Source organism: Lissotriton helveticus, chromosome 3_1 (assembly GCF_964261635.1).
Source record: "Lissotriton helveticus chromosome 3_1, aLisHel1.1, whole genome shotgun sequence".
Classification (NCBI taxonomy): domain Eukaryota; kingdom Metazoa; phylum Chordata; class Amphibia; order Caudata; family Salamandridae; genus Lissotriton; species Lissotriton helveticus.
This window is the reverse complement of record NC_136061.1, coordinates 275,368,880-275,394,772: the sequence shown is the minus strand read 5'-3', so window position 1 is coordinate 275,394,772 and position 25,893 is coordinate 275,368,880. Positions and strand designations below refer to the sequence as shown.

At 46.5% G+C, this 25,893-nt stretch overlaps 1 protein-coding gene across 3 annotated transcripts in view; it reads left to right on the top strand.

The window, feature by feature from the left end:
• The window catches only part of USP32 (ubiquitin specific peptidase 32), a 1,745,589-nt gene that overhangs the window by 962,998 nt on the left and 756,698 nt on the right, over positions 1-25,893 (top strand). For all 3 annotated transcript variants that reach the window (XM_078679804.1, XM_078679802.1, XM_078679803.1), the window contains exon 13: positions 9,910-10,093. In XM_078679804.1, the coding sequence (XP_078535930.1) occupies positions 9,910-10,093 (184 nt within the window). The remainder of the gene's footprint in view (positions 1-9,909; positions 10,094-25,893) is intronic.

The following is a 25,893-nucleotide window of genomic DNA, read 5'->3' as shown; positions in this document are numbered from 1 at the left end:
AAGGACTGAGGAGGAGGGACTGGGTTATCCTGAACTGTTTTGGGCTGTGTGGCTGGTGCAGCAGGGCTGCGAGCGGTGTGTCCAGGGACTCCATCTCCCAGGAGTCCCTGACAGCCTGACCCGCAACACCTGGGCCGCTCTCCCTGCTTGCCCCGCACCCCTCCTGTCACCTCCCCCTATATTTCACAGGTCAATATCTCCGCTGCGCGGGAGCGCGCCGGGAGAAGCCCGGGACAAGGGCGGGCCCTCTGAGGACTGCAGAGACTGGACTGGGCCAGGTCCCTTGAGGGTTTCGTTATTTAAAGCTCGCCCAATGGCAAGTATTTCGCCATAATTCTGTTTTGGACCTTTCATAGCCTTATGGTATACTTGCTGTGTTAGTCGGTACTTACTGTGGCGCCTAGTAACGCCGAGTTTCTTGTTTACTCGTTTCTATCTGGTTAGCACCCTGACTGTGTTTCTTATTGCCTACTGCCTTTCCTTTAAAAGCCATGTCTTCGCGGGTCCCGCTTCGAGGCTCCTGTTGTGAGCAAGGACTGAGGAGGAAGGACTGGGTTATCCTGAACTGTTTTGGGCTGTGTGGCTGGTGCAGCAGGGCTGCGAGCCGTGTGTCCAGGGACTCCATCTCCCAGGAGTCCCTGACAGCCTGACCCGCAACACCTGGGCCGCTCTCCCTGCTTGCCCCGCCCCCCATCGACAGGATCAAAAAGCAACGCCACCTAACCCTCCCCGGGACTCTGTTTCTGCATACCTGCTGGTCGATCAAGGTCTGGTTCGCTGCTGTTGGCTGGGTGCTGTCCCTGCACATCCCACATCTCGCCGGACTCCTGTTGTGAGCAAGGACTGAGGAGGAGGGACTGGGTTATCCGGAACTGTTTTGGGCTGTGTGGCTGGTGCAGGAGGGTTGCGAGCGGTGTGTCCAGGGACTCCATCTCCCAGGAGTCCCTGACAGCCTGACCCGCAACACCTGGGCCGCTCTCCCTGCTTTCCCCGCCCCCCATCGACAGGATCAAAAAGCAACGCCACCTAACCCTCCCCGGGACTCTGTTTCTGCGTCGATCAAGGTCTGGTTCGCTGCTGTTGGCTGGGTGCTGTCCCTGCACATCCCACATCTCGCCCGACCCGCTTCGCGGGTCTCGCTTCGCGGCTCCTGTTGTGAGCAAGGACTGAGGAGGAGGGACTGGGTTATCCTGAACTGTTTTGGGCTGTGTGGCTGTTGCAGCAGGGCTGCGAGCGGTGTGTCCAGGTACTCCATCTCCCAGGAGTCCCTGACGGCCTGACCCGCAACACCTGGGCCGCTCTCCCTGCTTGCCCCGCCCCCCCATCGACAGGATCAAAAAGCAACGCCACCTAACCCTCCCCGGGACTCTGTTTCTGCATACCTGCTGGTCGATCAAGATCTGGTTTGCTGCTGTTGGCTGGGGGCTGTCCCTGCACATCCCACATCTCGCCGGACCCGCTTCGCGGCTCCTGTTGTGAGCAAGGGCTGAGGAGGAGGGACTGGGTTATCCTGAACTGTTTTGGGCTGTGTGGCTGGTGCAGCAGGGCTGCGAGAGGTGTGTCCAGGGACTCCATCTCCCAGGAGTCCCTGACAGCCTGACCCGCAACACCTGGGCCGCTCTCCCAGCTTGCCCCGCCCCCCATCGACAGGATCAAAAAGCAACGCCACCTAACCCTCCCCGGGACTCTGTTTCTGCATACCTGCTGGTCGATCAAGGTCTGGTTCGCTGCTGTTCGCTGGGTGCTGTCCCTGCACATCCCACATCTCGCCAGACCCGCTTCGCGGCTCCTGTTGTGAGCAAGGACTGAGGAGGAGGGACTGGGTCATCCTGAACTGTTTTGGGCTGTGTGGCTGGTGCAGCAGGGCTGCGAGCGGTGTGTCCAGGGACTCCATCTCCCAGGAGTCCCTGACGGCCTGACCAGCAACACCTGGGCCGCTCTCCCTGCTTGCCCCGCCCCCCATCGACAGGATCAAAAAGCAACGCCACCTAACCCTCCCCGGACTCTGTTTCTGCATACCTGCTGGTCGATCAAGGTCTGGTTCGCTGCTGTTGGCTGGGTGCTGTCCCTGCACATCCCACATCTCGCCGGACCCTCTTCGCGGGTCCTGCTTCGCGGCTCCTGTTGTGAGCAAGGACTGAGGAGGAGGGACTGGGTTATCCTTAACTGTTTTGGGCTGTGTGGCTGGTGCAGCAGGGCTGCGAGCGGTGTGTCCAGGGACTCCATCTCCCAGGAGTCCCTGACAGCCTGACCCGCAACACCTGGGCCGCTCTCCGTGCTTGCCCCGCCCCCTCCTGTCACCTCCCCCTATATTTCACAGGTCAATATCTCCGCTGCGCGGGAGCGCGCCGGGAGAAGCCCGGGACAAGGGCGGGCCCTCTGAGGCCCTCCGAGGACTGCAGAGACTGGACTGGGCCAGGTCCATTGAGGGTTTCGTTATTTAAAGCTCGCCCAATGGCAAGTATTTCGCCATAATTCTGTTTTGGACCTTTCATAGCCTTATGGTATACTTGCTGTGTTAGTCGGTACTTACTGTGGCGCCTAGTAACGCCGAGTTTCTTGTTTACTCGTTTCTATCTGGTTAGCACCCTGACTGTGTTTCTTATTGCCTACCGCCTTTCCTTTAAAAGCCATGTCTTCGCGGGTCCCGCTTCGCGGCTCCTGTTGTGAGCAAGGACTGAGGAGGAGGGACTGGGTTATCCTGAACTCTTTTGGGCTGTGTGGCTGGTGCAGCAGGGCTGCGAGCGGTGTGTCCAGGGACGCCATCTCCCAGGAGTCCCTGACAGCCTGACCCGCAACACCTGGGCCCCCCCTCTCCCTGCTTGCCCCGCCCCCCATCGACAGGATCAAAAAGCAACGCCACCTAACCCTCCCCGGGACTCTGTTTCTGCATACCTGCTGGTCGATCAAGGTCTGGTTCGCTGCTGTTGGCTGGGTGCTGTCCCTGCACATCCCAAATCTCGCGCTTCGCGGCTCCTGTTGTGAGCAAGGACTGAGGAGGAGGGACTGGGTTATCCTGAACTGTTTTGGGCTGTGTGGCTGTTGCAGCAGGGCTGCGAGCGGTGTGTCCAGGGACTCCATCTCCCAGGAGTCCCTGACAGCCTGACCCGCAACACCTGGGCCGCTCTCCCTGCTTGCCCCGCCCCCCATCGACAGGATCAAAAAGCAACGCCGCCTAACCCTCCCCGGGACTCTGTTTCTGCATACCTGCTGGTCGGTCAAGGTCTGGTTCGCTGCTGTTGGCTGGGTGCTGTCCCTGCACATCCCACATCTCGCCGGACCCCTGTTGTGAGCAAGGACTGAGGAGGAGGGACTGGGTTATCCTGAACTGTTTTGGTCTGTGTGGCTGGTGCAGCAGGGCTGCGAGCGGTGTGTCCAGGGACTCCATCTCCCTGGAGTCCCTGACAGCGTGACCCGCAACACCTGGGCCGCTCTCCCTGCTTGCCCCGCCCCCCTCCTGTCACCTCCCCCTATATTTCACAGGTCAATATCTCCGCTGCGCGGGAGCACGCCGGGAGAAGCCCGGGACAAGGGCGGGCCCTCTGAGGCCCTCCGAGGACTGCAGAGACTGGACTGGGCCAGGTCCCTTGAGGGTTTCGTTATTTAAAGCTCGCCCAATGGCAAGTATTTCGCCATAATTCTGTTTTGGACCTTTCATAGCCTTATGGTATACTTGCTGTGTTAGTCGGTACTTACTGTGGCGCCTAGTAACGCCGAGTTTCTTGTTTACTCGTTTCTATCTGGTTAGCACCCTGACTGTGTTTCTTATTGCCTACCGCCTTTCTTTTAAAAGCCATGTCTTCCCGTGAAACCCGTAGCCAGGCTGCGGCAGGTGCAAAAAATAAAACCAAAATATTAACAGGCACACTGGATAATTTTATTCTCCGTACCAACTCCCTAATTGATCAGGGAATAGTCCTCATGGAAAGAAGGGTTTCACAAGATCTGGCGCATCCTAAAAGGTCGTCATTAGGTAATATAGCCTCTGCACGTACCCCAACTAAAACCTTGAGCAATTCCGTTCTACTCCCCACTGAGGTTGATGCTGTGATTCACACTACTATTGGGTCCCACTCAACTCTTTTGGACCCATCGCCTATGCCCTCCTTAACATCTCTAACATCGACCTCTTTTGTTAACAACTTAATATCCGTACCAGCCATTATCCACAGTGAGAACACCCACACCGAAAGGGGCATAGTGGAAGGTGCAGTTTTAAAATCTAAACATACAACCCTCCAGGTTCATGGTGGAAATAAAGCCACCCAAGACATGGTGGGTTCTTCCACTGATGTGGCTTGTGCCAGTGGCAGCACCGAGGAGGGGAGGGTTTCCTCGGGATCCACCACAGGGAGAGAAAGGGCTCAGTACGTATCCAACCCCCTACCAATGGGCATCCCAGATGATACAGTTTCAAACAATAGTCTGGTCAGCATCCTTGATAATAGTAGCCTTGAAGAATCTTCAGAAGACTTGGAGGACCTGAATGCTCCACTCTTAAGTTCTCTATCCGACCTTATTAGGTCTCTACTTTCGCCCCTGGAGATTAGACTTCAGGGTATAGAACACCAGCTTCAGGCCCTCGTCCAGGAACTAAAACCCCAGGAGAAAAATCATGTCCAAAGGGTTCCCAAAGTACCGGCTACTACTTGTAATCTTCCGCCCTTGGCTAAGACTCAAACTGTAGGGGACAATTCTATCCCTAAGCCCTGCCCTCTTAAAACCCCAACCCATAAGGGCAATAAAGTTTGTTCCAACCAGCTAGCCACCAATGCTCCAATTAAACCCCTGGAATTAGCTGGCTCCACCACTTTAGCCCCTAAAATCCCTCCATCTCACTTTGAGAAACCTAAGTAACGACGGAACATTAGTTTACCACCTGACGCCTGTCCCTACGTGATAGTTTTAACAGCCGTCCCGGAGTTAGTACCAACCACTTCTGAACCTTTCTGGGCTCTCAAAAACAAAGTATGCCACTGGTTAGATAGAAATTTTCCTTCTCCCCCCCAATTTTAATAACAAAATGCTTATGGTCGAGAGAGCTCCATGGGTAGGAGAGAAAAAGAAAAACTTACAGGGAGACTGTGTTGTTGTTACATTTGAAGACCCGAGATTGGTGGAGCATATTTGCTCTGGGTCCGCATGCAACAACAACTCTGCGATCACGGTTAAACCTCTGTCATATTTCCATATGTCCCCGGAACATTATGACAATAGGTGGAGTTGGCTGAGGGGATCCAACTATGGAAGAGGAGGGATGAGGTACGAGCCCCAAAGGGACCAGAACACTTTTAAATGGGATGGGGGTGATGACGGAGGTTGGAATACAGTACAAAGAGGAGCAGGGAGGCCCACCATTGGTGGTAACCAGTTTAATGGGGAATGGCATGGTTCTAATCTCAATTATCCAATCCCCTGCTATAATCGTTACAGTGGACTGTAGGGAGTTGATTGACTACCTCCCAGTCTTCGGGACGAACTGGAAAGAGGGAGGTGTTAGTCACCCCTGGGGAATGATCTAAACTCACTATGGATGGTATAGCCAGCCTGGGCATAACTAGTCTTGGTTTAGGAGAAATGGAACCCAGTACTCCAGTTAAAATCAAGGAACCACCCCTAGCCCCTATTTCCATTAATATCCTGTCATGGAACATAGCGGGATTAAAAAAAAACCTTGTTAATCCCGATTGGAACGATTTTATTAACACCTTTCACATATGTATGTTCCAAGAAACCTGGTGCCTGTCCCCGCAATATAAAAATGGATACTCAACCTTTTTTATTCCTGCAGTCACGGTGGGGAAAGGTCGCCCGTCTGGTGGCCTGCTCATTTGGGTAAAGGTTAACTTAAATTGTGTCGTTACCACCCATAAAATTGATTGTGATGATATTCTGCATATCTCTCTTAAGAGTCAGCCTGGGGGTACTACTCTTGAACTGTTTTGTGTTTATGCTAGAGGCCCTCAGGGTGGTCTAGTCTCGCCAACAATAGAGCTGCTAGATAGGAGGTTATCAGATCTTCCACCTAGACCCAAAATTTTAGTAGGGGGGGATTTTAACTGTACCTTTGAACCCCTGGATGACGAAGAGGTAATGGGTTTTAACACAGAGGATTGGAGACAGATCATACTCCCCTTATTGCTTGCACCAATTAAGAAATGGACAGCCAGAGCAATTCAGCTAAACGCTCTGACCTTAGAACATAACTTACGGGCTCTTAATGGACGGACTGCTTCAGATCGCGATGGAGCAATGACCTATAATAGGTTAGGCTGCCCATCTCGTATTGATTACATCCTTCTGGACACACAATCATGGTCAGGCCTAGTTGATATGGAGGTTAGGCAATCATCAGACAGTGATCATAATCCATTATGTATGGAAATCCACTGGGCAAATGGGATCGGCACAAGTGGAAATCCAGAGTTGATTACTAAAGAGGTTTTCCCCACTAATTGTAATCGGAAATTAAAATGGAATGTGGTCAAATGCGAAGAGGAGAAACTAAATAGTATTAAAAAGCTAGTTTTAGCTGAAACCCGTAGTCTTGCAGCCGTGTTTCTAGTATCACCTAACCCTCTTGGACCTAACCTGCTAGTCTCCTATAAAAATCTAACAGACAAATTAGGTGAATTTTTTTGCAAGAGGTCCCAGAGGATTTCTACGTCCAATCAAGAATCCCTTAAGAGCAACCCCTGGTACACGGCAAACTGTAGGAAAAAAAGGAAAGCTATCTCCCTAGCTATAAAAAGTAAGGATCCTATAGCAGTCCGATTAGCCAGACAGGAGTACCGCAGAAGTATAATATCAGCTAAAAAAAGATTGGGAGGAGGAGCACTGGCAGCAGCTTAAGGCCGCAGCTTGTGGAAAAAACTCTATTATCTTCTGGAAATTGATTAATGCACTTGATAGAAGGGGGGGTAGAGCCAATTTTAAATCATATCACGGAACAATAATGGTACTCCCATTTTTTAAAATTATACTGTGAGGATAGTGTTAAAGGTCAAATATTATCTCCAGCTATTGAACTCCAAAGCATGCCCTCCATGAAGACAGGTACCAAGGAAGAGCCATTTTCCCAGCGAGAAGTTCAGGATGCCATTTCAAAAATATTACCAGGGAAGGCAGCTGGCCCAGATGGCTTGCCTGGGGACTTGCTACTGCACGATCCTAAACTGTGGGCAGACTTCATAGCATGCATAATGAACTTAATCCAGCATGGTCATCCTGTCCCTGAATCCTGGAAGGGCGCGGAGGTTATCACCATACACAAGAAAGGTGAAAGAGAGGACCCTGCCAACTACAGACCAATACGTTTAATAGATACCATCCAAAAGGTAGTTGGTAGGGTCATTATAAACCGAACAGAGTCATGGCTTATAAATGATAATATTTTATCCCACTTTCAGGCGTGGTTTAGGCGTAATGTAGGCGCAATGGACCAGGTCTTTCGGTTCTGTGCAGTCTATTGGAAGTCAGTGTCAATCACCAAGGGTAGTTTATACCTGGCTTTCATAGACTTGAAAACAGCATTCGATGTTATTCCACGTGCCAAACTTTGGGTGGTCTTACTCGACATGGGATTCCCAGGTTATCTGTTGCAGTTCATTATCAAACTCCACGAAGATAATTATGCAAGGATTCGCTGGGGGACCCAGGGCCAATTGACAGGGAGGGTACCAGTCAATAGAGGGGTGAGGCAGGGATGTGTGATGGCTCCGAAACTGTTCTCCCTCTTTATAAATGGGGTGGTGGACCATTTGAGGGAGGACCCTGCGGATGCCCCCGTCCTTGCCGTCGAGAAAACACCTACACTCCTCTTTGCAGACGATACCCTCCTGATGTCCAAAACCCCTACGGGTTTGCAAAAACTGCTCAACCGCTTCAGTGTTTTTTATAAAGACCGTGGGTTAACGGTTAATACCACAAAAACGAAGCTGATGGTATTGTCCGCTAACAGAAAGCTTAGGAGGTTTAATCTCTCTCTGGACGGAACCCCTTTAGAGGTGGTGAATGAATTTGACTACCTCGGGGTCAGGCTCTGCAATAATATGAGATGGGACTCCCATTTATCTAAAATGGTTTTAAATCTTAAAAGGGTCTCTGGAGCGATTTTAAAGAACCAGCGCCTCTCTATCAGTAGACCAATAGCCCCCGCCCTGGCAGTTTTTTGAGGGGAAAGCTTTAGCTTCTGCAGTTTATGGCTCTGAACTATGGGGCGCGGAGAACACTAAGGAATTGGTAGTTGCAGAGAATAAATTCATGAGAGATATAGTCTCGCTTCCCCCCTCGACTCCTTTGAAACCACTATTCTTCGACATGGGTAAAAGATCAATCTCTGACTTAGTCCAAATTCGCCCCTTATTATTTTGGGTGCGTCTCAGAAGGACCCCTGAATTGGCAAATTATGCTCTAGCATTGGATGAGCTAATTAGTCTGAATTTATCCAACAAAATAAAATGGCTTAATAACTTAAGGAAGCTGGTGGAGTCTATAGGTTTGGGTGAGTCCTGGGCCTCACAACCCCCCCCATCCAAACAAACCGTTAAAAGACTATACTGGGAGTGGATAGAGGCCAAGGAACTACAGAACCCAAACTGGGGACCCCTGACTAATAACTTCCTTGAACACAAGCCCCTCAGAAAATTAGAGCCATTTTTGGATTTCATTCAGACCCCTCGCGACAGAACCCTGTTCTTGAAGTTAAGATACGGTACCCTCCCCCTCAATAAATTCAAGGAAGGGTGGAAGGTCAGGAGGGAGCTTGACTTAAAATGCCCAGGTTGTTCATGCCCGGAAGAATCCCTTGGCCACTTTTTGTTTGCATGTATTGCTTACAAGCAGGCCAGAGCAAAATGGTTGAAACCTGTATGTAGGGAATTAGGAGTTAGGGAACACAGGTCAGCTTTGCGTATTATTTTAACCAACACCTCTCCTATGCATATTGTTTGTGGGGTTGCTAAATATCTGTCAAGCGCCTGGTTTATCAGGTCCAAGCTGCTACCTAATACCTGTCCAGACCCACTTTAAGATAGGATCTTTTAATAATCTCCCCCCCTTTATTTCTTAAATTGTTTTTAGCTATGATCTTAAAAGGAATGAAATTGTAATACTTGATATATTGTCTTATGTATTTTTGTATGCTTGTACTTTTATGAGATATTTTTCGAATAAAGTATTACAACAACGATATTTGTTGCATCACTGGAATAGCAAGGCTTTGTAGTGGGCACCATAAAGGGTTATTTGTTGGCTCTTTTGGCCTTTCTAAGTTTCGCAGACCAACCTTCGTTATTCGAATGGTGATGCATTTCTTGAAGGGGCTCACTGACGCAGTGTGTTGCTATTAAGATACGCATCTTGACTCCTCTGCTGATGTGCAAGGCTCAGATTAATGTGTTTAAATCTCTGCAGTGTACAAGTGAAATCGGAGACTTAATGCACTTTGCAGATTTCTAGCTTTGGGCTTGTCATAAGGCAGTTTCAATTGGATCTGCAGCAAACCAAAAGCATATTTTTGTTTCAACACGTCTTTTCATATCTGAAGGATACCACCCTGCCTTCCTCGGACCTTTGTAAGTCCGAGCAGGTAAAAAGGATACTTTAGCCAGGGACTATGGGAATAATGGATTCATTGAAGGGTGACGTGTACTTCTCTGCACATATGTTGTTTTTTTATCACTGACAGTGCTTCAACGATAGGCAGTAAAGCGGTTTGATTTACTGGGGAATCTGATATGTACTGTGGAACTATTGAAAAGCGATTGAAAAGTGTATATAATGTAAAGCGATCCATTATAGAGGTGAATAACTTTTAATTCTAGGAGAATGTCAGAGCAATATTTAACAGTGTTTTCTCACTGCCCACATAAGAGCTGTATTCATTTTTTTAATGTTTTGTGGTTCTAGGATTCTAAACCTGTTGTGATAGAGCCTGCATCTTTCTTATCTGGGGACAAGAATTCAGTTGGCGCTCCATCTGTGGAACAAGGTGAAGAAAGAATGGGGGTTTCGAGTTTTTTCAACTCTCCAGAAGAAAGATTTTCAGATAATATATCTAGTGCATCAGAAGCCTCTGAGACAACTGGTAGTAGTAAGTAAAGCGTAATTTCTTCTTGCCGTATTTTCATATTGGGTCGTTTTGCATTTTTTCACATTCACCAAAATAGCAAATGAAAAAATACTAATTGCAGACGCTGGAAACATGTTCATGCTTTTGTTCTATGGTTTATTATACACATGTTCAACAAACTGGCACATCTTTCTTTCACGGGGAATCCTTTCCAATTCATAGCACTACTGTTTCTATCTACATATTGCCCCAACGATCTTGCCCTCCTACTAAATCATACACCGGGACCGAACCCACAAACCAGGCGGAGAACTCACGATCATGTACAAAAACACCCTTGACTGCACCACAGTTAGCACGCACACAGTCAGCACACATTTTCTGGATAATTATGCCAAATCAATGTGATGAGGCAGTAAATGCTAAAACATTGTTCGTTCACTAGTTCATATTTTCCAAGAGCTGACAAGTAGTTTTGTACCTTTCTGTCTACTAGCATTCTTGCACATCGCCTATCACTGTTTTTCCTTTGTTTGAGATTATAGCATCCCTTGAGAACCTTATCTGGATCGCAAATCTAAATGAACATTTTTCCCAAGATGACTCAAAAGACATTCCATTATCAATAACGATTATCTTTGGATGCTTGCAGAAGACCGCATCTAATGGATAAAGTATTTATCTTTTTGCTCAATATCCTTTTTCTCATACTCCTTTATAGACTCTATATTAGTCTCCAAATAGTTGTTATAAAAGCAATACGCTGTATAATTTTACAAGGATCTCAGGGCATCTAGCTCACCAGTGTCCTCCAGTTTCTGCTTGTTCCACCAATCTCTCCACAAGCTGTATAATTTTACAAGGATCTCTGGGCATCTAGCTCACCAGTGTCCTCCAGTTTCTGCTTGTTCCACCAATCTCTCCACAAGCTGACAGATCAACGCCGTCTCCTCAACAATCTCCACTGGCTCCCAGTCCAGCAAAGATGTAAGTTCTACGTACTCACCCACTCCTACAAAGCCCTCCAAAGCACAAGTCCAGCTTACCTCAACCACCGCCTCAACGTCTACAAACTCACCAAATACCTTCGATCTGCATCCCAGGCACGATTTAACCTCCCTTGTATCAAGAAGACCAGTTGTGGAGGACGCTCTTTGCAGCCAAGACCTGGCACGACCTCCTGGTGTTAATTATTTCTACTGCTACTGATGTAAATCTGCACCAGGTGGTGCATGAACCATGTGTGAACCATGCATGAAGGTATAGTCTTCTTTCTTTGGCTAATGGAGCAAGCCAAGGCTAATGTTTTTGTACAAAATGTACAGGAAAGCCTTGGAAAAGACTCTGGAAGCCACATTTTGCTTTGCAGACCGTATGTTGGACTAGCTCTAAAGGATCTTCTCACGAAGCGCAACCCACACCATAGAACGGAGAACTCTTTTTCTCATTTTCAGACATAATCCAGCATCAACACTGTTTGGCGACTTAGTGGTGCTATTTCATAAATCTTTCTTCTTCTTCTTCCTCCTCCTCTTCAGAGCTAATTCTTAACCCAAGGTTTTTTAAAAAAATTACAAAAAATTACAAAGAAATAACATGTGAATAACAGATCGATGATAGTCGATATTTTCTTGTTTATTCTCTTGATCATTCTTTCATTTCTTAGTTGCTCAAAGCAAAGTATTTACATTTCCCAATGCATTTCGGTGCAACACCTTCATCAGGGGAATACTGCAAATAATATAATATAATACAATGTTTTCAGACAAATTCGCTTCTGTTTTGAAAGCACAATAGTATCAATAAAGATTAACAGAAGGAGTGTCAGACAGCACCAATGGTCCCATCACACAAAGAAAAAAATTATATGTGTACATGTTTATCCTGCTCATCACCCCAAGTGATCCAAATCACGCATAATGAACACTGCAAAGACACTCTATTTAAGTGAAGATATCTGCAGTACTGCAACCCAGTGTCAAGATCCAACTCCCATGAGAAAATGGTGTGAAAGCAAAAGTGAACCAACCTACTGAGTATAACCGCATAACCCATGCTACCTTAAACCTACCACTCACACAGAATGCTCACCTTCACATAAGCTGAAAAAATCAAATGATATACAAAGTCTGGATAAAATGAGTACTATGCGCAGACTGAAAAAGTAATTAATAAAACATGGGTTATATTCAAATGTACCATCCTATAGCAAACCACGATAATAGGAATTAACCCTGGGGGGGGGGTGACTGTCAAGTAACCTACTTGCTATTCCTGCAGGTTCTCTCTCTCTGCATTCCTATGATTTTACCTATGGTGACCCCTGCGTTCAACTGCAAAGGAAAGAAATGATACTTTAATCTAAATCTTGCCACACGGACTCGAATCTAATGTGAAATGGCCCGATTTACTAATGTCATAGATGTTCAAAAAATTATCCCCGCTGAACGGAAGCTTCTCTTTCCTGCGTACTCAAAGTAAACCTGGAGACCAGCCCCACGCTATTTAGTCCCACGTGTTATGTCTTGACGGAAAAGTCAAACCATGAAAATGGAAAACGGACTCTGTGCTACCGCTAGTTCAAAACGTAAATGCTGGAGTGGAAACATCCACCCAGCCTCGTACACACAGACAAAAGGTGTCTAAATAAATAATAAAAATAATGAAAACCAGACTGTTGTTTATATTCAGTGGCCGCACTGAGAATAGACTAGTATCATGTCCATCCGACAACTATAACATAACTCTAGGTATCTAAGGCTGAAAGCAAACTGTTAGTTTGCTGCAGTGACCACAATAAAAATAGAGAAGAGACTCACATGGTCAGCGACTAGCTGCCGCCTCCCCCCCAAACCGGCACCCAACACCCAGAAACGTGGACACGAGACTTCTTTACTTTTTGGAAGGCGGGCGCTAGTCGCCCGGCCGTATTTATTAAGATATGAAATTAAAAAAGGTTTTAATTGCATGATCAACGATTTATACAAAAATCAGCAGGACATTAGATACAAATTTTTTGCAACAAGTTTGAGAGCCTGACCTTAACAAAAACTCTAATACATGTTGTTTCCTAACCGAGTCTAACATCCTCATCTTGATTTTTGTACATTTCTGGCCATATGGCAAGGTCACTACCGGTGTCAGGTCCTACAAGCTGCGCCTCCCCTAGAGACGTGCGCATGCGCAGTGTTACCCCGGGAATTGCCCGGTCTACGCCCTGAACTCCATTTACCCACTAAAGGAGGGCCCTTACTCTGCGCCATCCGGTGACGTCATGAGTCCACGCGCGCGGGGTGGCTACCAGCCTAAGGAAAGCGTGAACTACTCCTACCCGCGCTCCTTTGCAGCATCAATTACCTTGCCCCTGGAGTTCTAGGAGTGGCCCGCAGGCCCCTCCCCCTGGGCGGGAACCTCCATAGGATGATGCCCGCCCCCTCAGACCTCAAATATGTGCTCACCGATAATGATCTTACCGCCACAGGCCAGCATTGTTAACCGACGATCTGGCCTCCCCCCTCTAGCCCCTACCTAAGGATCGCTCCTATTCGCAAATCCCTCCAACCAGGCCCAGATATTGTCAGACCACAAGACATTCCCTGCTTCATTCAAGTGAACCCCGTCCCTCAAGTAATACCGGTCGCCCCAGATACACCCATGAGGTATAGTCTGCAACAGGGGGGCTCGAAACAACTTGTCCAACCGTGTGTTGATCCTCTTTACCGAGTGATTCAACGCCCTGACCGAGTCCCCCCCCGCCACTGTAATCGAGGTATGAGTTGCGACCATACTACCGTGCAACCCGGGCAGGTCCTGGCCATCCACCCCGCAGTTGAGATAATCTCCTCAATCAGAATGCGCCTCCCCATGTTGGCCAAATCATTCACCCCCAGGTGAAGTATCACCACTGACGGGGGGGATTGCCGGCGCGCTAAAAGCCCCTGGATAAGTTGAGACCCTACTACTGTGCCACCCGGGCAAGTCCTGAAGACCCACCCGCAGTGGAGATGAACTCATCACTGAGTATTCGCCTTCCAAGTTTGGCCAAGTCATTCCCCCCTAGGTGAAGTATCACCACTGACGGGGGGGTCGGGCTGCTGAGCTAAGAGTCCCTGAAAGAAGTTCCTGAACTGACCAAGGCACAGACCCCCAAACCAGATCTTCCCTGTCCCGCGTCCAGCCTTTTGCTTGTGCTGGGACATTGTAGCTCCTCCACTTCTAGTGATGAGTTCCTCCCCTGCGTCACAGGTTTGAGAAACTGCAAGAACCAGGAAAAAACCAAGAAAACCTGGGTGACAATTCCCACTTCCACCTTAGGGAATGGGTAGCACTTACACCTGCCAGCACTACTTGGGCCCTTGGGTGTCCTCTTTCTCGACGTATGCTTCCCTTTTGACGTCCACCCGCTGCTGATGTTGCGGTGTGGAGCACTCCTCAGATATCCAGCATGGACCCAGCCGTGATTGACGTAAGCATCCCTTGGGCTGTCCACCTGTTGCAGCTGTTGTGATGTGGAGCACTCCAGATATCCACCATGGACCCGGCCATACATAAATGGAAAAGATAAACACAAACCATTAGTGTTTCTGGCGATAACTGCTTTTCACGTGCTAGTCTTACATTGCCATCACTTGCTACGTTTTAGATACGATTAGCGCCAGCTGCATACTCATTGACACTTCCGACTGTAAGTGTTAAGCATAGCCTCAGTTTGTGTCCCATGTAGTGTGACTGAATTAGTGTTACGGAGAGTGCCCTGTAGAATGACCTTTATTAGGAATAATATCCCGTGCGCAGTACAGTGACCCAGTGGTAGTGCCACAATATCCCGTGTGCAGTACAGTGACCCAGTGGCAGTGCCATGGCACATTTATGGCTACTAAAAATTCTGCTGTAGCCAGGACATCACCTCCTATTCCTTATTGTCCACCCACGCCTTTAGGCCATAGGGTCTAGGTTTGAAAAGGCCAGTCTGTTTGCCAGTGCAGCATCTAGGGCTAAAAGCATTAGCACAGCCCTAACTATGCCAGGCTGTAAGCTGGCCCAAGGGCCTTCTACGCTCGCCACTTTGGCCTCTGGTAGATATCATCCTAGGCAACCGTACATGAATACACGCATCCCTAGAACTATGTGATGCCGCAACTAGGCTCTTGGGCACCTTCTAGGTGTGACAGCAGGGTGTGTCGGATTATCAGGACCCCAAGTAATCTTTCTACAGGCTCTAGGCCCTGTCTCTATGCCATTTGTGGTTCCCCTACCACTTTACTGATATATGGCTTTGGTACACCCCTAGAGCTCAACCGTCTGGTGCTAAATTACTGTGTGCTATATAGGTTTACAGACTGTAATTGTTCGCCTCTAATCTCATCATAGGCTCAACGTATATTGTGCCAATTTACTTGTGTGTTAAATAAATTTACTGACTGTAATGTCTTGCCTTTAGCCTCGTAGAGGAACTAAGGGGATGTGTTTAGAACAAATACATATATCTGTTATACACCTGTTCTCTTTCCATTTACTCATTCATGACATTATAGACTGGTAAAAACAAGCTGCTCTACATTCCTTCAAGACTTAGCCTGAAGGCTGCACGCGATACAGCTACCACTAGGATAGCTTTCTAATAAGGTTGACTTTAACCTATCATGAAGGGTCGTTTGGACTGGTGCAATGTCCCCCCTTGAATAGTGAACAGCGCCTCAGATGTTGATTACCTCACAATGAAATAAGTCCCTTGCATGGCTTTCTGCTTTGGCTTGCAAAGGAATGTTGGACCTGGGAAACTGGCTTTCACAGTCTCGTCAAGCCCTACCCTTAGCTGTGCGTTAATCCCCAGGAGGACCCCAAGAGAAGGGGGTATACCTTATTCGTGAATGGTTCCACGATTGTTATAACTATCACCTCAGCAGACACCAATCATTGTAATTCTAGAGTGTCAAAATTTGACTTATGTCCATGGCTGTTCCTTGCGTAAGATAAATAAGCAGGCAAGTGCCTGGAGGACAATAAAGAAGCCCAGGAATTTTACAAAACAAAGTGTGTCTAGCTCAAACCGTTCAGAAGTTACAAAAATGCAGCAATAGATGTTGCCTTGCCGTCAAAGGACCTAGCTGTTGCTTATTGCTATATTGAAGTGTTACGGCCCGACTAATGAGATGGAACCTGTGCACAGACCTGGGAAAACAATGTCGGAGTAATACTATCAGTATCAACAGTTCAAGATCAGCATGTTTGTCAATATCAACACTTAGTTGTAGGAAACGGTATAATGTGCAATTCTGCACAGAGCAAAAATTTTTGGGGAAACCTTACATTTTTTATCTTGTCGAGAAGCGCTTTATGAGGACTGCCGCCAAACACTGAAAGCACCGTGACAGCGGTGGAGAGAAAAGCTGGGTCCTGTAAGATATAAACGAGCTGGGCCCTATGTGGCCTCGCTCATTGCTTTGCACTGAGACTCCTGGCCGGTGCCTGCAGTCTACAGAACATTAGTCCACAAGGTAAACTACAATCATTACCGTGCACTATTCCCAATTCTGGACTGTCACAGTCCGTGTGTGCCCACTACCCATGTGCATCTATGTTCTGTTTACACCAAATGTGTCACAGTATTTGAGCGTGTGTACCGAATTCACACCTGTGATATTGCAGCTCCCTACATTTTGGTTTTGTACGTCCCTGCAAACTAGGGTGACCAGAATTTTTAAAGCCAAACGGGGACATTTCAAAAAATTAGAAGAAGGACTACAATTGTACTTTCAAGCAATGAGAATGCTCCTCAGCTGAGAATTACAGAACAGGCAGTAAGAACCTAATTAAAATGCAATGTTTAAACCCAGTAGTTTGTCTGTTAATTAAATTCCTTTCTTGAAACAACTGCTAACTATCCCTTCTTTGTAAAATATAGAAAACACCTCCCACCGTTTTTTGTCGACCCTCTCTACAAACTGGGACATGAGCTAAATTTCTTGAAATCTGCTGGGACGGCTGGTTAAAAAACAGGGACCGTCCTGGCTAAACGGGGACACCTGGTCACCCTACAGTGCAAACAGCTTTGAATTTAATGGCACTCCTTCTGCGCGCACATCCTCCGTAGATGTATGCAACATACGCAGACAAGTCTAGAAATCCAGCGCAGTGTGTTTGTGAATACCCACGATGTACGACTAATTCTATATCATTTTATTTAATGCATTGTTATAAAGCGCGGGTTTTTCCCGAAGGTGTCAGAGCACTGTACCATAGAACCCGTTACGTTACATGATAAAACTGTTGCAGGAAAAGAGTAAACAAAATGTAGCATGAACAGACTGTCTTAGCAAAATTACATAAATCTGACAAATCTTTGATGACTAACGAACTGAACTTCCTGGCGGAAAATAGCAAGCCAGATAATCAAAACAACGCATGCGAAATGAACACCCTTTCAAACACAGCAAGCACATGATGCGCTCCCCACCAAGCAGAATTATACATAAGTGCCCAAATGTACAATGAATAAAGAACTTCCTGTCAGGGTCTGAGAAGGGGGGAATTATTTCTGAAAGTGTCCTTGGAATCAAAAAACATCTGCAAGTGCGCTTCACTATGCTACATTAATGGATCAGAAGCTCGCTGGGCAGTGACATTCTTTGACAGGCACCATTGCCCGGGCCGTCTGGTACAGATGATCCAGGTCACGGAGCATATTTAGTAATTAGAGAATGAAAAAAGTGTAACAGCAAGCGTGAGGGAAACACGGTCCAGCTGGGGAAGAGAAACACGCGGCCTGGCTCTGAAACAGCCTGCTTTGTTGTATAAAAGCCACTAATCATGCTCCAGCTGAGGCGCGAACTCGCAACCTCGTCACTTTCCCACTGTAATTACCGCCGTATAAATATCTCAAATTATTCCCTGGTAGGTGACAAATAAAAAAAATAAAAAAAAAGATCCTATTTTCGATTATATCATTTAACCCTGGCAGAGCACTTAGAATTAGAGTATTCCTATCTGAGAGCATCGCCCGCTAGCATTGATTTCTTTGCTTCTCTCAATCTTCCTTCAACACGGGTCCTTATCCATAAAGCACAATCAATGCACACGGAAAAACGTTGCTTTCCGTGTTTTGACCGGTGCCTACACGCCATTACTGTACAATCTCTAACCTGGCCAGCTCCTGCGATTTCAGCCACACTGGAGCATTTATACCCGTACTCACCGGCAAGCGCCGATGTTAGTGTGGCAACAAAAGGATGTGGTGACCGGATGCCCGTATTAACGACATGGTTGAGGGGATGCATTCATTTTTTATGTCCTGGTGAATCCCCGTCCATAACACTAGCAAGGCAAAATTGTTGGTATGCTCCTCGTGGGGCTATAATGACGCTCTCCCCTGACCCCCATGGGCGACACCAGCAGTGAAAACATTAAAGGTAAGGTAACGAAAACACGTGCATTTTAAAGTACATTTGATATCGCTGCTCCGACCTTACAAAACACACCCCATTGCCGCCTAAATTAGATGAAGTGAGCGGACATTCCTCCGGCTCCCTCCCCTCCACATATGTCCCACTCTACACACGCGGCTCAAAACAGTAAGGCAACGGTAAACAAAAAGGCAGTAAATCGAGAGTTTAAATTACGCTCGAACAGCATGAATTCCCACAGCAAGGATAAGGAAGGTAGCCTTGTGCACTCGTATATCGGTATTTAAACACATGGGGAAGCTTTAGCGGCGCCTTCACCGCACGACCCAGGCACTCGTATAGTAACAACCCTCCCGGTATGTGCCCAAGACAACAAACGTGCGCCATGGAATTCAGCCCTCGCCAATAGCAAATATCAGCTCACCGCACACAAAAAAAAAAAACTACTGAGCATGGCAGCATTATATTATACTGTGCTATACAGTGTGCCCAACTTAACTGTACAATGTTCCTGTATCTTCGAGCATGGCTCCTCCGTGACGACGCTGATGCTCCCCCTCGGACCGGAGACCTGAAAGCAACTTCACCCACAGCTTTGGGCAATTTCCCCATCGCAAACGAGGCGACATTCAGCTCTAATGAGTGAAGCTTGTTCCGTAGGGCGAAACCATCGGCCACAGTTGACCGCCGCGACGAACGCTCCACGTTGTCGACATTCCCGCACTGCATGCACCGGCTGCCTGTACTTCGGAGACCGCGAACCTGGAGAGGGGACAAAAGAAACAAAGAAGCCCCGAGCGCGGGGCACACCGTGCAGTGAGGGAGCGTCCAGGGACAAGGGGGTCTCCTGGGCGCTCCCCACCTCTTTATTCTCCAAGCGGCCAGGCGGGGGGGGCACGCCCCCCCCCACCGGCCCGCCCTTCCTGTAGCCCGCCCCCCCTGACCCGGACCTTCTACCTGGTATCCGGGTCAGGGAGGCCGCCGGCCAATCGGTGGTGGGTCGTGCCCCTCAGGGCCCGCCCCCACCACCGAGCGACAACAATGGGGAAAGAGGGGGACACGGTCGCCGCGCCGCCATGCGTGCGGGGGGGGCCGAGGGCCCCCCCTTTTCATATGGCTAGGATGAGTGAATAGTTTTGGTTTTAACCAAGACTCACAGCAGAATTGCAAGTTACTGGTTTATGCTATCATGTAACTGAAATATTTCGATGACGTCCATTACGAAAAAATAACCTAATTAACAATGTGTGATGTGTGCAAAATCATGCAAAGTAATTACTAATATACCTACGAGTGTCTCATGTAATTCAATTCTATATGACCATTCTGCGAGCTTCGCATCAATTGTTGAGCCAGGACAGCAATATCTCATTCCAACAACAAAAACTTTTTACCAATCAAAATCTGCAGTTACATATTCGTAGAGATATCAATGGGTAACCATAATCACATCGATGTGTTCTTAATAAACATGAAGTCAATTCAATTTTGTTATGCAATCCAAAAGTAGTCAGTCTCTTTAAAAAACGTATCCAAAAGGTTTATCTTTGTGCCAAATGCCTGGCAACATCAACATGTGGTAATACTGACACCCTCTCCAGTATAGTAAAACGTACCTGCGGTATGGTATGCTTCTTCTCCCCCCAGTGCAAAGCTAGACATGACTTAATATTAGTAGTTCGAATCATGCTTTTGTGTTCGGTCATTCTAACCTTAACTTTCCTGGTGGTACGTGCAACGTACATTAGCCCACATTGACATTTTATGGCATATACTACCATATTGGTGTTACAATCTGCAGTGTATTTTAATTTAATCCTTTTTGCTGTATGTGGATGCGCAAAATTATCACCTACGATCACATTCCTACAGTGACGCAGTTGTGACATTTGTGCATGCCCTGATTGGCAGTGTCTAAATGTGTTGCACTCGTCTTTTTTAATAGCTCCTTGATATTTTTTGACCTTGAGTAAGCAAAAATAGGACTTGCCATAAAGACTTGTTTGAAATCATGCTAATTACCCAACGTTTCTGAAAGCTGCGTTTTATTGCTGATGCTGCAGTGGAGGTTTTTAAAACACACACTTCCCTTGCTGATGTTGGTTTGACTGTTTTTTTAAAAGATATGATCGGTCTAGATCACAAGCTTTTTGTTTTGCCACATCTAACGCCATTTGTGGATAACCTCTCATTCTGTATTGGTGAAATAAATCCTCAATATCTGATTTACCCTGAGTTTCATCTGAACTGATCCTCCTGACTCTGATGAATTGTGATAACGGTCAGTCCTCGCCTATCCATCTGAGGTTAAAGATTTTTGCTCGACTACGTTGGATCTCTTCAGGGATCCAAAGGTGAGCCTGAGTCTAGCAGCTCTAGCGCAGATGCTGCAGACTCTGCTTCTTCACAGGCTATGGCGTCACATCAGACAAAGCCAACTATGACGCTGGCACAACTTCTATCGGCTCCACCTTCTATAATGTCTCGCGTGCTGTTCTTGGAGCTGCGCTCTCCAATGCATCTTCCTTCAAAATGAGAGAAAATACTTCAGATATGTGGAGAGAAGGTAGGTCAAGGTTTCCATTGATTACTAGCTTTTTCCAAACCTCAATCCAGAGCCTAGTGTTTTTCCACATGTGGGAACCACTACTCAGAGCCCAGAGATTCAAACACATGGAAAACACTTTGGCTTAGATTCACATGTGCTTGATATCCCCAACATAGATTTACGAGGCTCTGAGGGGAATGTATCCGAGGCTGATAACTTCTTCTCTCCTTATCATACAGAAGCTAGACTTTACAGGATCTTTAAAATGACAGCGACCTTGATATGGGCCCAGAAGTGCATATTGTCTATCCTCGAGGCACTCTTTCGGAGGAAGTTTATTTGTTCACAGATATTGTGTTTAAAGCAGCAGTGGTTCTTAAGTTGCCCCTCGGCCATCCGTGGAACCTAAATCCAATATTCTCACCAAAATCTAGCAACCATCTTCTGCCTCTCTAGAATCTCTCTTCTGTCCTACATCAGGGAACTGCTTGAAGTGGTGCTGTCTGCATGCGGGAAACATGTTTTGGGCCTGGCAGTTCACATTTGACCTGCAATTCTTTTACTCCCATTCCTCGTCAGAGAGCTCAGTGTTTCAGGTGTCTTCAGCGAAACTGAAACCCAGTGCTTTCTCTTCAGTCCTTTGGGACCGTGAGTCCAAACTCCTTGGTTCCATCGAGGCACACCGCGTTTGCCTCTACCAATGCCACATGCCTTCTCGCTTGGTGTACCCCACACCTTGTGAGATGTGGTGTAACTGGCTACAGTTAGTCTCTCAGACCACATGAGTGGTAAGTTCTCTGAGTTGATTAAAGATGGTCTTGATGCTTCAAATCTAATTCTGAGGACTACACTCAGCTTATAGTGCAACCCGCTCTGTTGCTACTCCATCTGCCTTGCACAAGCATGCATGGATGCACTCCAAAGGATTTTCGGGCACTGTATGAGCTGCTCTAATAGATATGCTATTTGAAGGCAAGAGACTTTTCATTGTAAAAGTAGACTCCTCCATGCAGCCCTTCACGAACAGCTGCACTACAATACAGTCCCTGCAGATGGTCTCCCCGGCTGAACAGTTTCATCAGCTGTGTTGCATTTTTTGCTTCTTTACAAGAGGTCAACTTTTTCTAGCAATGACAACCTTTGCAGCCAGTAAATCTCTGCAGCAGTTCTTCCCCTACTTTTGTATGAGAGGTGTACCAAAGGGTCAATGGTGGCAACAGCTCCAATTCCCTGCCACAACTGTTGGTTCCGCAGTCACAAAGACACTATGATTGTCCTCCTTCCACCATCAATGTCCAGTTGAGTGGAAGAGGCTTCTGTTTCCTGACCCTTTACGAGTCCATGACCATAGTCGCTAAGTGGTCCCGTTTGTCTGCAAAGGTTACATCCTCTCCTTTATGGTCTACTCTCTTCAAAATTCACTACTGTCAGGAAATGCCCCCGAGGCCACACTTAAATCTTGGAGGTGGAACTACTAGCCTTGTTATCAAAAGAGATGACGGTGTGAGATCTTTGGTCCCTGGCATAAAAGCAAACACACATCAGTGTGCTGAAGCTATGAGTCGCCCACCTTGCCCTGAAGGCCGCTTCTACCCCATGTCTCAGGCCATGTTCTGCAAGTTGTCTCTGATAACGTTAACACCATTAACTACCCCACCTAATGGGGCCAAGTGGGTTTCTAGACCAGTGCCTGGACGCTTTGCAGTTATGGCAGTGAATTCTGAAGTGAGATTGTTTCTCAATGGCAACTTATTTGACAGGAACTTTAAACGTGAGGATCTATGGGAACTCAACCTGATGTGACATGCATGGTCTTCTCTTTACTAGGACTTGTCTTTATTGACTTTCCCCCTTGGTTTTAGAAAAAGTTTATGTTCTGCACCCAGCACTACCCACCTGCATGGTTCTCTCTGAGAGTTCTTCCACTTGAACTGGTCAGAAGAGATACTTAATTGTTTCTTGCTACTCCGCTCATCTCGTGAGTCCCCCTTTCAATGTAATATGATTGCACAGAGCTGTTTCCCGTCACCTTGAACTGGGCAAGAAGGTTTTAATGCACTGATCTTTTGGAACTAAGCACTTAGCTCCCCTTCCCAACAGAGCAGATCTGCTTTGCAGTTAGGTGGTTGGATCCTGTCCCATTCCTCTGATGCTGCGCATACAGAGATTGAGATGTTCCATTTAGAGGCTTTCAACCTTGCACCAGAGGTACTGATAATCATTCTGCCTGTTTGGAACCTAGCCAGTTGACCTGCTACTGCCTGTCAGATATTCTGCAAATTGTGCTTTCCCTCACTCAGGAGGGTTTGACAGTCTTTTCTGTAAAAAGGTACCGGTTTGTGTTGTCTGCCTTCTTGCTTACTTTGACTAGCCTTTTTTGTTCAGGTGACATTATTGGATCTTGAAAACTTTAATGTCTATGTTTCTCCCCACACCCTTTGTTGCACACTGGAGATTAAATGTGGTTCTGAAATTTATCTTGGAATCCCCATTTGAACTGGTGGACAGTAGTTTATCTCTCAATACTCTTTTTCTGATTGCAACTACTTTGGCCGATAGAGCATGAGAATTGCAGGTTGTAAGATTGGTAAAGCTTACTATTTCACTTTGGATCACTCTGTTTTAGGATAAGTGTTACCTTGGTATGACAAAACCTCCAGTTGGCATCCATTTGCACTCCTCAAGGGCCAAGGTGGAATCTACTGCTCTGGCCAGGAGTATCCCTGTGGCTAATATTTTTCAGGCTGCCACTTGGTCTTCCTTGCTTACTTTTCCAGTCAGGGAGTGATGAATTCTTTGCTAGAGCTGTACATCATGATTCACTTGGCTAATTAGTATTACTCTGCACTGGCTGCTTTGGGACTCTTTTATACAATGAGGTATCTACCCAAAAGTTACTTCTGTAATGAGATTTGTGGTAGATTCTATGTATTCCCCCAGATTTCCTCATTGCTCTCTGTTCTCCCCTTCTGAAGTAGTGTCATTCACATTCCAATATATTTATCTTATTACTTCTGTTGTTCTCTATTCTGCTGGTGTTAAGCTCATTCCTCTCTGTATGCATCTGTTTTATGTGGAAATAGTAAGCACATTACCCCATTACATCATGTGCCATCACTTCCTGGACTGGCTGTGTCATGCCTGGAGCCATGTTGTGCTACATGGTGGTGCTAGAGAGCTACTGGTAAGAAATATTGTTACCAAAAGTAACTTCTTTTGTCGCAATTCCATCCACCTTGACTCAGGTACTGACCGACATCACCAACAAGGGTTCTATAGGAAACAAATTATTTGTCAAAGCTATCAATTCTTCAAAAAGAGGTTAAGTGTAGACTCAGAGAACATAAATGAGCTCTATTAAGATGGAAGGGAAAGGGATAAAAGTCATGCGAGGTTGCAGGTATTGAATAAATTAGTATTATGTAAAAGATTTTGAGCATTATGTACATTCGGGTTAACTATGTAACCGACTCCAGCATAATGCAATGGTACATTATTTGTGATGAATGCTAAATAAAAAGTACTTGTAGCGGAAAAAAAAGAGGGCAAGTATGTCTTCAAACTGCTGACAGCCTAAATTATAAATTATATTAGTCAGTAAAACTTTCACATCCGGTGCTGGACTGATCTGTGGCAGAGCCGCCTTAGAAAATTCTTAGCAAAATTCTCCTAATCCAGTCTGGTGCCTGTGGGAAATTCACACGGTTAGAAATATGCGATTTGGAAAGTCTCTACCAGAGAAAATATTACCAAAAGTCCATTGTTGTCCTGACATTTTGTTTACCTCTATATCCCAACAATATATTTGTAGATCTGGCAGTCCAAGTCTCCCTTTCCTTAATTATCTCAACTTTTTCCTAGAGAGATGTGTTCTCTTTGAAGTCCAGATCAATATATTAAACTTCCCCTGATCTGTGCAGTGGCTTCCTTACTCTAACATTGGGGTTGTTTCAAATACCAATACACTAAAGAGTACCTAGGAGTCAAACAACAGATTAGTCATTCACCATGGACAACGAACTTAACACCATACAGAAAACACAAGTGGGAACAAACCATGCACAACTTAGTGTGATAGTGGATAGTCGCCGAGTTAGGACTCAAGGGCATATGGAAAGATTTCCATCAGTCGCCATATTAACACTGATAAATCTGTACAACACTTCCCTCCAACAACACTTTCTTCATTTACATACGGTCACGGTAACTACTGACCGGCTGTCCTGTTATGTCTCCTGGGCAAGGAGGACCCAAATGATGAAAAAGAGGGCAGTACAGCGTGGCGTCTGATGGAAATCTTTCCATATGCCCTTGAGTCCTAACTCGGCGACTATCCACTATCACACTAAGTTGTGCATGGTTTGTTCCCACTTGTGTTTTCTGTATGGTGTTAAGTTTGTTGTCCATGGTGAATGACTAATCTGTTGTTTGACTCCTAGGTACTCTTTAGTGTATTGATATATGATTTTGGGGCGTGTACCTAGTCAGTCGTTAAATTTGCCCTTGGACCCTCCTTTCTAATTGTTTGGTTTATGTTGTTTCAAATACAACATGTAAATTGTGGGGAGTAGACAGCTACATCATATTAACTCAAACTTTTGATTAGCTGATCAGTTTTCCACTTATGTTATCAGTGTAAACAGACACCAATATGTTTAAGTGTTTTGTGATCTAAACCCCTGCATATCATATTTCTTACACCTCTTGGGAAGACACAAAATCCAAATGATAACTTGACTTGTTTTTATTCACCAAATAGCCCAGATCTGACCAAACTCATCCCCAGTCTCATTTACATGTGAAATGGTCCAAGCAGGGTCAGACCTACACACTAATAGATTGTTTGCACATAGTGCTAACTTGTTCACCTA